This window comes from Diadema antillarum, unplaced genomic scaffold (genome assembly GCF_040938485.1).
Source record: "Diadema antillarum isolate AM-2024a unplaced genomic scaffold, OU_Dant_1.0 seq00000053_RagTag, whole genome shotgun sequence".
NCBI classification, from domain to species: Eukaryota; Metazoa; Echinodermata; class Echinoidea; order Diadematoida; family Diadematidae; genus Diadema; species Diadema antillarum.
In genome coordinates this window covers 1,742,217-1,758,485 of record NW_027271161.1, presented here as the reverse complement: position 1 = coordinate 1,758,485, position 16,269 = coordinate 1,742,217, and the positions used below count along the sequence as shown (strand labels likewise).

Below are 16,269 nucleotides of genomic sequence, written 5' to 3'. Positions count from 1 at the left end.
CACGGATCCTCAAGGATCTACACGGTGATCCGGGGAGATCCGGGGAGATCCGGGGAGATCCGGGGAGATCTGGGGAGATCCAAGATAGTTTCGACCTGGATGAAGTGTCGACAAGCGTTGATATGACTGTACACACGGTATCAACATGGTAGCTACACGGATAAGGCCGGAAGAGCGCGGCATCTACATGGACAAACGCGGCATCTTCACGGCAGCCACACGGACCATCCCAGATTACTCTGCCAACACGGCAATCCTGGGATGACGCCGGATGTTTTTGACCTCCAAAAGTTGCCGTGTTAGCCCCCTGAATGTCCCCGGATCTACACGGACATACACGGATGTCCAAGGATGTCCAAGGCATCAACACGGATCTCTCCCCCAATCACCCCGGATCAGATCCGGGGTGGTCCGGGGTGATCCGGGATGTCTATGTGACTGGGGCAAAACCACATCTCCTTGACTGCTGTTTCATATACCTATTACATGAAATGAACACCTAGGCTTTAAGAAATATGGTTTCTGAGTAAAATTGATTTCCTTTCTTAAATTTCTATTCCACTCCATATGCCATATATTTTAATGTAATTTTATTCTTGCCCATTTTGTGAGTCTAGTTGATATTCACAAAAGTTCCAAAATGCAAATTAATTACCTCCCACCTACGAACACAGAATTAATAGCTTCTCCAAGGTGGAGAACCACTTCATGACAGTAGTTAAATACACATTTTTTATTCTGACTCTCGGTTATAAAGTCCCAATTCACAAAATCTTATGCTCCTGAATTATACAGCACAACAGTACAAGCTCCAGCACAATTATACTTTGTACATGACAGTTTGGAAATACACACAATCTCAATAGATGTGAATACAAAAACACACAAACAAGTAAAGCTATTTTTCTTGTTTTTTTCCCTTGTTTTTGCTTAGACTGCATATAACACAACTTCAAACTGTCTCATTTTGTCATTGTTTTATCTAACAGATGCTTTTGCACACATAGTTTGCATGATACATAACATGTACAGCAGAATGAACTATGTGAAATGACAAGTAACTAATACCTTTAGATACCTTTTGATGATTTGTGGGTATGGTTTTTGTTGAGAAAGTAGGGTGTGTTTATGGAGGCAAGGGTTTCCATGCATGCCATAACAGTCTTCTCACATTCAGAGCGTGACATATTCATATGACAGGAAGGGGAGCTTTTCTAATTTAATGATGGGGGGGGGGGGGCAAACAGGACAACATGCACTGGAGTACAAAATCTTGCTTGACCTTTACCAAACCAAAGCAACTGGGAAACCTAACATCAAGAGGTCTTTGAAACCATTGGAATTTTTTTCTAGGTTTTTTGTTTTTGTTTGTTTGTTTGTTTGTTTTATTACGTCACGTAGGCCTACATGTACCGCGTTACATAAGTAGCCCCAAAATATGAAAAATGCAGGACTGTGTTGCATCAGCACAAAAGAAAAGAGACTGCTGAATCTGAGATTCTATATGTCATATCCCTTTATACCACATTTCCACTGAAGCTTAAAATGCTCTTGATATTTGGAATCAGTTTTGAATCTGACTACAGTAGTATCTAGTCCGTGAACAAGAAGGAGTCGTTTGTAACAGGGTATAGTGGATAACTTTGTTGGCCACAGTGACTGAGAAGGCATATAATTCCTGCGGCAGCCTTTATGTGGGAATAATCCCATTCTCATTCTCATGAACGAGGCTCTTTTCTCCCTATGTGTATTAAAGCAAAAGCTCCCCAGCAAACTGGAAGGTCTGGGGAGGATAGAACAGGGAAGGGATAGGTGGGAGCACTGCCTTGCAGATGAGGATGAGGGTTAAACTTTGCTATTCCGAAGGTCCATCATTTTGAAGAATCATTATTACAAAAATGAAATACATGTAAGGTTAATCATTCTGAAGGTTTGTTGATATGCAACATTTTTTTTTTCATTTTCAGATTAACAAAACCTTATTTCATTTGTAAACCAACAAATTTTTGGAATAACTGCACAAATGTTCAGATTAATGAACCCGGTTTTATTTTCGAACAAAGGAACATCTAGGTAGGGGTATACAGAATTTGTGCGCTTCGGAATGACAATTGAAACCTAATTTCATTTTCAGACTACCGAACCTTTGGAATAACAACCATCACCCAAAGATGTCTTACCTTCGGCTGACAGAGCAAGCGCAGAGTCTGCGAGAGAGTGATTTTGGCGGCATGGCTAACTGGGTTGGGCTGGCGTTGGGTGGATATCGCAGGGTGCTCTAGACACGCCTACAGAGGTGGGAGACACGGACGCATGCAACAAAAATGCACACAACGATCATGTTCTACAAAATGAGTCACATTACATAAAAGATTATGTGCCATACTAGCGACGATGGCAAGAGCAAACACCTCACAAATGAAACAAGTGGTATAGCACATTCAACACAGCTAGCACACACTGTACATAAAACAAACACACAGTATATGCCTTCTGAATGCCACAATATTGTAATGTGCACCTTATGCTCTGGATGGTAGCACCTGTAGCTTGTCCAAATTTTGGTAATTTTTCAGTTTGATATCATTAACCCTGGATATATTAATATGACTTTTCATTTTTATTATAATCCATACATGAGGGATGTTTTTTGTTCTTTTTTTAAAACACCTATCCATATCCCTTTCCCACTCTTCCATCCCACCCCAACCCCCTCACCCATAAAAAAACAAAAGAAAATTAAAGGTGTCTTTCACAATACATTTTGTCTAAACTCACATTAAATCGTGAAATGTACTGATTACTTCAACGAGTTTAGAATTACATTAAAAAAAAACTATTGGTGCAAAAGAGTAAATAACTGCTCAGCAGTTAGTTGGTTGTTGTTTTTGTTTTACAAAGACATAGTTTAGTGGTGATAAATAACATTCAAGTTCACAACAAGGAATGACAACACAGACGATAAGAGGAATGCAACTACATTGTGCGCTTATCTAAGCAGCTGAATGGAAATGAAAATAAATTACTGTGGCTTTGACTATACAACTATACATGGACACTACCAATTTTGTTGAGGAGTAGAAAACTAAACCATATTTTTTTATGCACAATTTTGTGCAATTTATGCTGGACTAGACTGCTATGTTAGAATGCAGAGACTCCAACTCTCCCGTTTTCGACGGGAGATCTCCCGCCGAAAGCCCATTTTTGCAAAATCTCCCGTTCTCCCGCTTGAGATTTAATTTCTCCCGCCCTGGCTCTGTGTCTCCTGCTTGATATGATTTCTTACTTAATATCATTGTATGTTGAAAAATAAGCCTTAGATAACACGAGAGAGCATCTAGAACCCTAGAGCCGCAAAGAACTTTGCGCACATCAATTGGAGTCTCCCGTTTGCTAGTGGTTTCAGGTGGGAGAATCTCCCGATCAGAAGGTGCTTGGGGTTGGAGTCTCTGAGAATGGACATGACAGCTGAATATTTAGGGGTGGACAAATGACCTTTTTATACACAAACGCCCACTGTGGTGTGATATGGATGAATACACACGACCTGTGCTAAAGCGGACATTTCAGTGTAGGCAGTATACAACATACATGTGTACCACTCAATGACAGCACCAGTGGATAAATATAACATAATTATGAAAGCAGGTATGGCAAAATAAAACATATTAATAACATCAATTATGATGTATGCTGTGTGTCATGCATCACACAATCTATTCTGCATTGACATAAGGACAAAGACTGCTATGGCACGAAACAGGACTCTGGAGGCGACAAGGAGACTGGTGAGCGACGCCATCTCTACCTGGTTGTTGGTACTCTGGGCTACATCGGCCATGATTTGAATAATGGTCACCTGGCAGGCCTTGGTCACCTCTGGTTTGCTCTGGACGTACACTGACTGGCAGAACTGGACAATGGCAACACAGAGCTGTGAACAGCAGTCCTGCATTTCCTCACATTTTTTCCATCAAATCTCATTTCGATTTACACCATCTGTTGACGTTCATTCCATGCTTTGAATAAACTAAACACATTTCTAACCAAAAAAAAGAAACATATTCATTGATTATTCCTTTATTAAATATCAAAGTTTAACTCTTTTCATTTGTGAAAACATGGACTGATTTTGATCTACAAAAAAAAAAAGAAGAAATTGTTCCAGTGTACAGAAAACTGCACAAGAGCCTAGCCAAAATTGTGTTGTCTTTTAATATTGTATCATATGTTTTATGAGTTGTGCCTAACGTAGAATACTGCAGTCTACTTTAACCCGTTGAGGACGGGCTGATTTTGCTACAACACTCATTTCCCATCTAGACTCTTGCCCGAGTATACTCGGGACTTGTCTTCAACGGGTTAATATCTCAACCCCCCCCCCCCCCCCCAATTAGATATAGATATGGTGTTGTATATTATGTAAAAATGAGTCATGGCAAATTTGTTCTCTGTTTCCTATAGGGATGGGGTCCATTGGGGAGAACTGTGCTGACAATGGAGAGTTTACCCTGGGTAAGACCATATCATAATAATTAGCACTAGCATCATTATTGCTGTAATCACAAGCTACGTACCTTGGCAATGTTGATGACTGTCTGTGGTGACACGTGGGATGAGTTGGAGAAGGCCACCATCAGCAGGAGCTGTGTATGTACACAAGGAAAAAATTACACCATAAGAAAATTTATTGAAATAAAGATAAACAAAATAGACTGGCAAGTTGGTCTCATTTCAGTTTTTAAATGAAATCACTTTGACAAATCAACAACATTGTCATCAAAATATACAATTTAGAGTGCCTAATGTGTACTTAAAGGAATAATACAATTACTTGTATTAAAGAAAGAAAAAAATCTATCATATTTTCAGACACAGGTGGGGAGGAGACCGTCATCAATAAGTAGTTTGCTTGATTGGGATAGTATCTTTGGGGTGATATGATATAAGAACTGCAACTTCAACCACTGGAGGCTACCTTAAAGGACGAGGCACTGCAAATTTATGCTGACTTGTTTTGATTCATGGTACCCTCAACATCACTTAATGATGTGGCCAAATGAATATCTAAATATGTACCAAAAATTTTCCTAATAATTTTTTACAATTTTTCTTCAGATTACTTGGATAAACTCACAAAAAAACCCACGTTCGAAGCCAAGATTCTGTTTATGACATCATCTGTCAATCACTGCTAAAGTTCTAATATGACTAACAAAGACATTGGAATGCAAATCCCCCCTAAAATGAACATAACTTGCATGTTTCCATGCTATCAACCCGTTGAGGATGGGCTGATTTTGCTACACCACGCATTTCCCACAGTCAGACCCCTGCACGAGTATACTCGGGACTCGTCCTCAACGGGTTGATATGATTAACAAAAGGCATTGTGCTCACAGTTGAATATAAATACAATAATAAGGTAAATTTGCATAATAATAATGAGGAATCGCACTATGAGCCCAGATACATTAAGCTGGGATGCCTGAGTGTGTAAGAATTGATAACAAAATGACTACAACTGCCAACATGATCAATCTAATAACACCAACCTCTGAAACAGAAATAGAACTAGAACATTTCAAGGGAACAACATGTACAGGCTTGATTACCTTCATGACCTCCACCTGCTGTTCCTCGCTCAGCGACGGTGTGACGGACAGCACCCTCACCACCTGGTTTGGCATGGTGTCGTCCTCGTGCTCAATCTCGCTCTCGCGACATTTCAGCTTCTCTGACGATAAGATGTTCTGTGGGAAATCAATGCAAGAAGGGATGCAAATTACTGATGATACATTTGTACAGTCAAACCTGCCTTAGCGACCACCTGTCTATAGCAGCCACCTGCCGTATGGTATACAACCACTAAAAACAATTCCCTCCGAGAGAAAAAGCATGTTAAAGAACCTGTCTATAGCAGCCACCTGTATATAATGGCCACTTTTTTGTCTCCCTTGGGTGGCCACTATAAACAGGTTTGACTGTATATACAAAGGTTGATGCAGTTAACATTCCCTGCTTGCAAACAATTACTCTTCAATATTTTTCATCACATATACTATCATCATGAGGAGAAGGAGGAAGGAGAAAAAGGAAAGGACAAAGAAGAGGTGAAATGAAAGAAAGAAGGATGAGGGGATGAAGAAGGAAAAGGAGGAGGATGAAGAAGAAACGGGAGGAGGAAGGCAAGAGTGGAGGAGCAGGAGGGGAGAAAGAAGTGATAGGAAGAGGAAGAAAAGAGGAGGAAGAGGGAAGGAAGGAGAAAAGGAAGAAGATAGAAGAGGAGGGAGGACAAGAAAGAGGAAGGAAAGAGCAGGAGGAGATGGAGAAGAAGAAGGTCAAGAAGGAGGAAAAGGAAGAGGAGGAGAAGGAAGAGGAGAAGAAAGCATCATCCTACCTGGAGTCCTGTGATGCCGAGTGCAACCAGCTTGCTAGTCTTTGATTCCAGACACAGTTTGAAAGGTGTGATGCACACCTCCCGAAGGGAATGTGTTGGAGCCCCCGACTCTTGGCTGTAGACTTCTACAGAAGGTGGGAACAGGGGAGAGTGTGGGCAGGAGAGGGGGGAGGGGAGAAAATTATGGGAGAGTGGGAGAGGGGCAGGGTGGGGGATGGGATTGCAATTAGAATACACCTCTGTGGAATTGCCATATGATAGAGTACATGGTTACACATTATGTACAATTATTTCAAATGAGTTGACACAGTCAGCAATTCAATCTCAAGAGGGACATTAGATCATGTATACATATTGTATATACATATACACACACAAACACACATGATGTATCATATCATATCATTTCACACCATATCACATCAGATCAAATCATATAACTACTATTATATTTATCATATTTGGAATGCTTCAGAATCTGGATTCTTTTACGATACCAAAATCAGAAAATCAATGCTCAGAAACTAAATCAGGTTTTCTCGGTGACGGGTCACACATGGCCATCAAGATGACGGTAAATGGTGTCAGTCATCCTCCGCATGATTTTTTCTTTTTCCTCTCTCTCTCCCTCTCTTCCCCCCCCCCCCCCCCCACCTCTCTCTCTCTCTCCCCCCCCCCCCCCCCCCTCCCTCTCTCTCTCTCTCTCTCCCTCTCTAGCTCAAGGCTGGCATGTAACTCACCTACTTTTTATATCTGGTGCACAATGACGGTCAGGATTTCACAGGGAACAGATGGTCAAAATACATACCTTGTTTGGGAGACCTTCCACTACCAACATACATTTTGCTATTCAACTCTCTCTAAATAGTAATCATGGCAACAAGGCAACAGCTGGCACAGAAGACACCCTATTATTGCAGGGAGGTAATCTCCCTGATTATTGTTTGTACTGTATCTGTATCACTACATATACATTGTACCTACTTTTGTAGAATTATGTGCTGCCGAATCATTTGTGTGGTTTTTTTTTTTTTAAGTTCAAATAAGTGTTAGTTTCATGATACAGACATACTATGTAATATACTGTAACTCTAACAGTATAACACAGTTAAAGGGAAATCTACACAATAACTGTATAGGGACCTACCATATGATGACAGCACAGATTTTGGATTTAACCAATACCTTAAAAATTCATAACTTTTGAACAGGTAGTTTGATTTTCCTAAAACTTCACTGATGTGTTCTACACTCTACTTATCTACATGTATCTGCATTTACTGAATCCATATTTGTGGCAAATGATTACTGTCAACATTAACAAAGTTCTACTTCTTGCAACCATCTGCAATTATGCATTTTAGAGTTTATTGACTAGAAGAGTGCATGAAAGAGTATGCCAAATGTTTGGTCATGATAAAGTATACAAACTTACATTGATTTGTCTGCAAGATGAAAAAAGCATAGTTCATGACTGTGAACTACAACGACCATAAACTATAAAAAAAACTTATGAATTTCACAGGCTACGAAATTGATCAATCATTAATCATGTTAAAATACACTATTTACTATAAGACGGTGAGCACACCTGGTGGTCTTTCTAAATCTTAGACTTCACCAAACTGAAAACATTTTTGTACCACTGAAAACAATTTACCCAAACTTACCCTGGGCCCTAACCACTGCATCTCGTATGGCTGCGTGTTTGTTGGCTGACGCCTCCTTCAGTATGTTTGCGAAAACGTCCTCCATGTTTGGATTGCACGGGACAAGGAGGTCAGCTTGAAGTTGGAGATCCCCCTCTGGACACTCGGCTCACCCCCACATTGTCTGGGGCTGCTCGATGGATCTCTGCTGCCGTGGTCAGTAACAAGAGCGATTTCAAATAGCAGCGAGTGTCGTCAGTCCGAAGAGGGGAAACCCTTTTCCCAGGTCGTTTCTAGGATGCACTGGGGCCTGGCAATTTGTTTGCGGTTGGTGATTCTTGATAAGATAAATTAAGAAGACAAGTTCTCAATTACACTTTGCCTTCTTGAGACAGTACACACATAATACAGATCTACATGTGTATACAGGCACTGCATACAAACACACAAATACTGTACATGTACACCCACACACACAAAAAGCAAAGGATTGATTTCATAATTAGACACTATGCAAAATTGCCTCCTTGCATTAGACAAATTTGCATTGATTCGCATTGATTGGCGATGCACATCAATTACAACCACATTAGAATGTAGGCCTTACATGTATGCCACGGCTCACTGCAGTGTATAGTCATGCATAAATAGTACTCACTAAAACATGACTGCACATTCTAAAGTGCCATTGGTACCAAGTCAACAGCATTCTAAACAAAAACAACAGCATCACAAAGCCATATGAGCGAGCAATCTCTTGTCGTTTTTTTCGAAGGTGCTACTCTGTGTTAAATCATCATCATCACCATCACCCTTCTCCTGAGTTCCTTTCCATTTCTTAATGGCAAGACTTACGCATAATGGCACTACACAGTCATGATTTTGAATGTATGCTGCCAATAACTAGGACACTGAAGTGAAAGCAGGGACACATCAGTCAAAAATCAAACTTTAAACCACAACTATCCGTACATTTGTACGTGTACTCGTAACATTACATGTGGTGCCTCCAAACACCATAAAAATCACAATTCCCTAAAGTATGTGTATCAGTGTCATGTAAACTCTTGTATCAATTAGGTGCATCAAGCTATACCTGACTATATTAATGTTGGTACTTTAAAATATCACAACACATTTAATATATTAATTTTGGTACTTTAAAATATCACAACACACAGCAGTCTGCACTGAGACTGAAGGCAAATATGAAATGCTCTTTGATTGTGTACAGACATGCAAACTCTCACATTCTCAGTGGGAGTGCTTATATTTGCTCTCATACTCAAAAAGGAGTTCATGGCATTTACACAATCCTTTCTGTAAGCCAAATGGTACAATTTGTAGTTCTGAGGATTGTGCATTCCCTCTTTATCTAATAGCGAGAAACTAGAGGCTATGCTAGATACTCATTTCACACACTTAAATGTATCACGGTATGCAGGTCTGCAAGTGATACTGAACAAAAAAATAAAGACCAAATCTATATAGAATCATTACAATCTTTATAAAAGTGTCCATTTTTGACTTTCAAATAGCATTCCTACAAGTTGTATTTGGTTTCCAAGATGTGAAACAATCAACCCTAAACACATTACTGTTGATAGGACCCCTAATCCTTAACTGACCGTACAATTTTCATTGACTGCCTAGTGTCGTATGTAATTCTAGTTACAAGTAGCACTGATTGATTATGATATGATATATAAGATTATGATATGATAGGGAATAATATATGATACGTATATATTATGATAAGTTCAAATGATATACGACATATTGATATCTATGATTAATGATATGATATATATATATATATATATATATATATATATATATATATATATATATATATATATATTTTGATATATGATGTAATGATATGACATGATAATGATATATGATGTGATATGACATGATGAAATATAATATTATAACAATATGATATGAAAAGATGATATGACCATACAACATATTTGCATCCAGATGGTGTAACTTTCGTATTTTTGATATGAAACTACATGTACCGGTACACTGGGAGTGTCTACCTGTTGTAGGTCAGAAAGACCACAAACTGTATACTTTATGAAGGACTCAACATCAGTTCTTGTCAAGCAAATGAAAATACAGAAATGCTATTAACAGTTACAGTACTTCTCCCTGATTAAAGAACAAAATTTTGACTCTAATTTCAAATCAGATGTTCTTTTAAGAGGAAATCCACCAAAACTAAATTAACTTCAAAAGAAAGAGAAAAATACATTCATGTATTACCAACAGAATGATACAAAAATGACAAAAATCAGATGGGAAATAAAGAAGATATGACATTTTTTAAATTTCCTGGGTTCCTTTTTTTTAAAAACAGAAGTTGACAATGTCATGCTCTCACAATTTATTCATTTGGTATTTATATAGAAATGACAAAACTTTCATATTTCAGCCATATGAATATAAAACTTGCCTTAAAACCACCCATTTGGTAAAAAACAAAAAGTGTTTCCAACTAGATATGGTATGGGAACATGTATGTTTTGGTTTTTTTTGTGGCTAAAATCTTTCCAAATTTCATATATAACATGATTATATAAAAAATTGTGAGGTACATATGTATGACATAATCAACTCGCTCATTTGAATATTCATAGGACTGGTTAAGAAATGCTTTCCAAAAAAATCTGAAATTTCAATTTGTCATAGAAAATTCCTTATTTCTCATCCGATTTTTGTCATTTTTGTATCATTCTGTAGGGAATATTTTCTCTTTTTTTCATTTTTTGGGGTTGATTTCCTCATGCATTGGCACTATTTTCAGGCATGTAAAATTTTCTTTAGGGCAAACATAAATTTGAAAATTGATGACTTTTCATACATACATCTACTTGCTCGGTATCTACTTGCTCGATAGTCGAGTGAATCAAAAAGTTGATGTTGGGCCCTGGTATGCAGGTCAAGAACTCATGAAATACTGTAAATGGAAGAAAGATCGCCCTTTCCTGGTATTAAAGACCAATAAAAAGTGGAAACAAACTTTATTTGCCAACATTGAACTGATATTACAGATCAGTTCAATACTCACTGCAGCATCTGAATGCAATGGGATATCAATGAATCAGTTTACATTATACCTCTGTAATCTACACCACTTTGTATCAAAACATCTATGGAATGCATGATATTATGAGTTTATCAAGCCCCACTAGGTTTTGCTCTTGCTCTGTTTTGTTTTTGCTTTTGAAATAATTTCAGAAACATTCATTCTGCCAAACTGTGGTGTGTCTAGTAGTACTTGGTTAAACTGCCATGGCATCAAGCTATATGTACTGTATCCATGTACATGTTTGTAACACTAGTCAAGACTAGAATATTTACTGAGGTCTTTTCCCTTTAAACTTTTCCCTTTAATTTGAAAGCCTACATGTATTAAGATCTTACCAAGAGAATGGTGTGTCACAGAAATAATTCTGACATATTTTTCTTGACTTTTGACCTCTTTCAAACCATATTCTAATACATGAAAAAAATAAATAAAGCATAAAACTATTCAAAAAATAGATGGGCAGTTTCGGACGGTTTAGGGAGTAATGAGACTGGCAGTTTTGGGCATTTCAGTTGCTAATAGGTTAAATCCAAAGAGATTGTCTTACATTGCTTGTTAATAGATTCAGATGTGTTGACTGAATGCATTCTAGGTAATTGAAGCATTGGATATTGGCATGATGTCTTGAGTAATTAGCAATTCATTTCCTTGACATTATAATGAAAAACATATCTACCATCACACATCATTTTTTTTGTGTGTGTTTGTTTGTTTGTTTGTTTGTTTGTTTGTTTGATTGTTTTGGGTTTTTTTTCACAATTCATTCTTTGGCCAGGAAACATGGTGGCAGACCTGACTAAGAAGGCAGAGGGATGCCGACAGGGTCTAAGGGGTTTTAAAACTGATTCATACAGCAGGCAGGAATAAATCATCTTACAGGTAGCATTATGATTCAACAAGTTTATTGGTCTTTTCTTCCCCAGTGTCAGCCCCTCCACACACACACACCTAAAAGAAAGCAAATCACAGGTAATTTTCGACAGTCTTCAGCATGATTAGACTTCAAATACTGTCAAAGGTCACTCATTGCTGCAAGTTCAAGCAGTGCCTCAACAATTTGTTTGGCAAAGTATGCATTCCTACATAAGTATTTAAATCATACAGGATGCTTCTTAAGTTGACTCCAAGTTACGTGCAAACTTGCGATATGGAAATGGGATTGTCTTTGTGTGGCTTTTTTTCCCCACTTTTATTGTCACAAAATCACTACTATAGTCTTGCCATGACATTAGTGTGTATTGGCTATTTTGCAGATGTGAGTCAAGTATTTGTACTGTCTACTTTGCTTTATTTCTTGTTTGTTTTCCATTCTTTCTGTTGGTCGAGCAATAGATGCTCCACTGCGGGAAATTCATTCAACCATCACCTACATGTACTACTAGCAATCCTTAAAGGGTGGTCACAAGCACAAGCTAAAGTACAGTACATCTGTTATGTAAGCCAAAAAGCAACCACAGATGGGCAATTCCACGGTAACTGACGTTACACGTAAGGATTTTCATGAAATTGTTTACCTTGTAGTTTTGTGAATGAAAGCACCTTGGGCTTGCAATTAGCATTGATGAATAAGTTCATGAGAATGAAGAAATAGGTGGAAAGTTTTTCTCTCAAACTGCATTTCTTATCACATAGCAAGTGAAAATGTGTCGGTAACTGACGTTACGGAAAAAGGACATGGGAAATTATGGTGTAGATGTAAATGGAAATATCTCATGTCCCTGACTTTTAGCCTTTATGTGTTTAATATGGCAATACACCTAGGTTCTTAGGAACAGGTGTGCAAAATAATGTGCACTTTAGTTGTCTCCTTTTACCACCATGCCAATTTCAGTGAAGGCATGACGGTAACTGACGTTACGTAACTGACGTTACGCTTACATTTGCCATAGGGTTTACACATGCAAAATCATGATTGGGAATAGCTATGTGATATTTCATAATTCTGACCATTCAGAATGATTTGGTTGATATGGAGTCATACCTTAGTTCATCAGTCATAAATACACAATGAAATGAAACAGTAGTCCATTTTCTTTGTGTTCTATGAAAACTTAAAGGTAAACATGTCAGTAACTGACGTTACACATACAGTGTACTTTGCCGTGGGGTTTACAGAGAACTAATTTATTTAACAGGTTATTATACTGCTGCAATGTACCAGTGACAATCCCAGGCAACTACAGCAACAAATTAAAACAAAATCTAAAGACACAAGTAATATTTGGTGGGCCCTTAGGGGGCACCCCCCCCCCCCCCCCATGCAATAGCACAGTTGGGCAAAAATAATGTAAATGCACAAGAGGATATTTCTTGACATTTGTCTGAATATTTAACTTTTATTCAACATTTATGATTACACAGAGCCATTAATAGATTAAGCAGTTCCAAGTATGAATATATGGACATGGCTAAGGGCTTTTTTGTTTGTTTGTTTGTTTGTTTGTTTTTTAATGAACAGGAAAGTTTTTATCTACATAGAGTGCTCCACCCATAATACCTTGTAGTACTACACAAAACATGGATATTTTTGTGCTTGAAAAAAATATCAAAATATCTTCCAGGTCATGGGGAAAAAAAAAACATGTATCAACTCATAAATATGCATAAATATGTATGAAATCTATTGTGATATATTTCTCCTTCTTTTCTTTATTTTACTCCTGATGATCTCCATCATCAATTGATTTAAATGAAAAGTGTTGCACTTTTAATATTTCTCTGTGAAGAAGAAAAATAAATGCTTTTTTTGGTCAAAAGAGCATTATTGTTTTACTCCTAGCTTGAAGTAATTTAACTGTTTTTCTTTTCCTTTTCACTGATATATCACGACTTGCAAATCCATTCGAGATACCAAGAAATCGGACTTTGCAACGAAAGAATGCTAAAATCAATATAAAAAACTCTTCCTGTTCATAATTATCATGTGTTGTATTACAAAATGTCCCTGCATGAATAGAATAAAGTAATCAACAAATAAACACTCTATGAACAATTTTTTTAAAACCCTATAGAATCCTCTCTCACTTTGAGCAACATCAGTGTTAAGTTTCAAACAATAATGAGTACATGCCTGACGTACACAAGATGAGCCATGTTAACTACACCACACATTTAAGTGCAAGAAAAGAAATATCTGTTTGTGCATTTGCCTTGTGGTAGAAACCTTGACTAAGCTTCCTGAAAAAAAAAAAGAAAAATGCCAGCAAAAGCAAACATTGGTGAAGATTGTTAAACTGTTGGTATACAGCTGTGCAGAAGGTTGTTTGTTTGTTTGTTTTTTTGTAGAAAATGTGGTTAACATGCAATCATGTCACTGATTAGGCCTACAAACTTTGGTAGCTTTATCATCCTGTAGGACTGGGAATGTACTAATTTGAGTGCATATATACTGCATGTGGCAAACTAAACTTCCAGATGATTTAACCTTAAACTTGTGCTGAATCAAAAATCGAAAGCTCAAGCCCCCCCCCCCCCCAAAAAAAAAGATAATCATGGTAAATGAATGAATAAATGAATTTAGAAATAAAATAAAATTTAAAAAAAATATCCATGGACATACCATGGTAATGACATCATTTCCTATGAAAGGGATTGCTGCTCTTTATTGTAAGTTGGCTTCCCAGATGTATTGAAATGGCCAAAAGTCAAAAAAATTGCCTCAGTTATAATTACTGTCATGGTAACTGACGTTACATACTCGTGTATGACGTTTCGGTAACTGACGTTACACATTTTGTAGTGTTCATTTTGACTCTCCAGTATGCCAAGTATCCTTATTTCTGGTATTAAGATAAAGGCATATGGGCATACATTAGAAATCCCAAGTTACATCATACAGCTCACTTCCTTTGATGAATAAACTTAAAAATTCCTTGTTTTTGGTAACTGACGTTACACCCATCATTATCAAAGTAATTAACAGTTTTTATCAAATTCTTTAAAGCTACCAGCTTTTTTTTCTATCGTGTGGTAAAAGACTTCTCTGGTAACTGCATACATATGAAAGATTGTTGCTTAGAGTACTAATAAAGTGGATATACAGAGAGTAAGTTATGCGACAATACACTCTTTTCGCCATTGAGTTATAGGCATATTTTGGCAGCCATTTTGAAAATCAAAATGGCCGCTTTTATTGAAAAACATAATGATTCTTAAAACTTCAACTCAAGTACTGTCTGAAAATTTATGGTGTTTGAAACAAATATCATTTTGAATTTTTGGCACCTGTGTCCTAGTTACCGTGGAATTGCCCAGATGCATACAAACTCTCCTTCTTCCCTTTAACTGCGAGAACCTGGAACTATATGCCAGGACCTGCAGTCAGGATCACAAATTTGCCAACATTCAGAGAGGCTGCTCTTCCATTCATCAACAAAGTGATACAGACTCCTGTTGGGTTGCACATACTTTTAACTTCAAGCACACAAAGACATTTATGTGTGTTTGTGTCTGTGTACACATGCATTTACTCATGCTATAAGAATGTTCACTTTTACTTTACACTATGTGAGTAAACAGAAGTGAGATTTACACATGTTTGCTTCGCCATGCCACCTCTCAACACAACAAGTCTCATCGGCACACAACATCGTCACCACGCCTGGGGGGGCGTTCCATCAACGAGTTCGTCGGAGGTTTTCACCGACAAATTTGCTATCAGCCAATCAGACGCAAGGATTTCAGTAGCTTTTAACAGTTGTCAGTGTAAATCACTGACAAAAGGTTTCATGAAACTGTCCCCTGGATAGCTTCAAGCCTTGTGATCAAGGGCTGCTGAAAGGTGACAATAAATGGATAATTTCGTGCGAGTAATTTTCCGCACTCAGCCGGGTAAGAGGGATTTCATGTGTTTTTAAGGATGTTCCTCAGTTAAAGTGAAATCCATGTCATTTTCTTGAAACTTTCCATACCGTAACTTTGACCCCTCCGAAGCCCAAATATGTAAATAAAACCATAGGTTCATATGCTTGTTTTTCTTCTACGGGACTTTGAAGAATATGACTATCTGCCGTCCTGTACCAAAATGATAGCGTTACAGGATCAAGACCATGATTGGCAACAAAATCTGCAATGACAAACTTAAATCCCCTAAGTAAAGTAATTCTTTCAAAATCCAC

General features: G+C 37.7%; 1 protein-coding gene across 1 annotated transcript in view; it reads right to left on the bottom strand.

Moving 5' to 3' along the window:
* The window catches only part of LOC139725644 (brefeldin A-inhibited guanine nucleotide-exchange protein 3-like), a 53,324-nt gene that overhangs the window by 31,720 nt on the left and 5,335 nt on the right, over nucleotides 1-16,269 (bottom strand). Inside the window, exons 2-7 of the mRNA XM_071636736.1 lie at nucleotides 8,074-8,389; nucleotides 6,404-6,528; nucleotides 5,619-5,756; nucleotides 4,581-4,649; nucleotides 3,812-3,916; nucleotides 2,181-2,288 (exon numbers count right to left, since the gene is read on the bottom strand). Of these exons, the coding sequence (XP_071492837.1) occupies nucleotides 2,181-2,288; nucleotides 3,812-3,916; nucleotides 4,581-4,649; nucleotides 5,619-5,756; nucleotides 6,404-6,528; nucleotides 8,074-8,158 (630 nt within the window). The 5' untranslated portion in view covers nucleotides 8,159-8,389. The remainder of the gene's footprint in view (nucleotides 1-2,180; nucleotides 2,289-3,811; nucleotides 3,917-4,580; nucleotides 4,650-5,618; nucleotides 5,757-6,403; nucleotides 6,529-8,073; nucleotides 8,390-16,269) is intronic.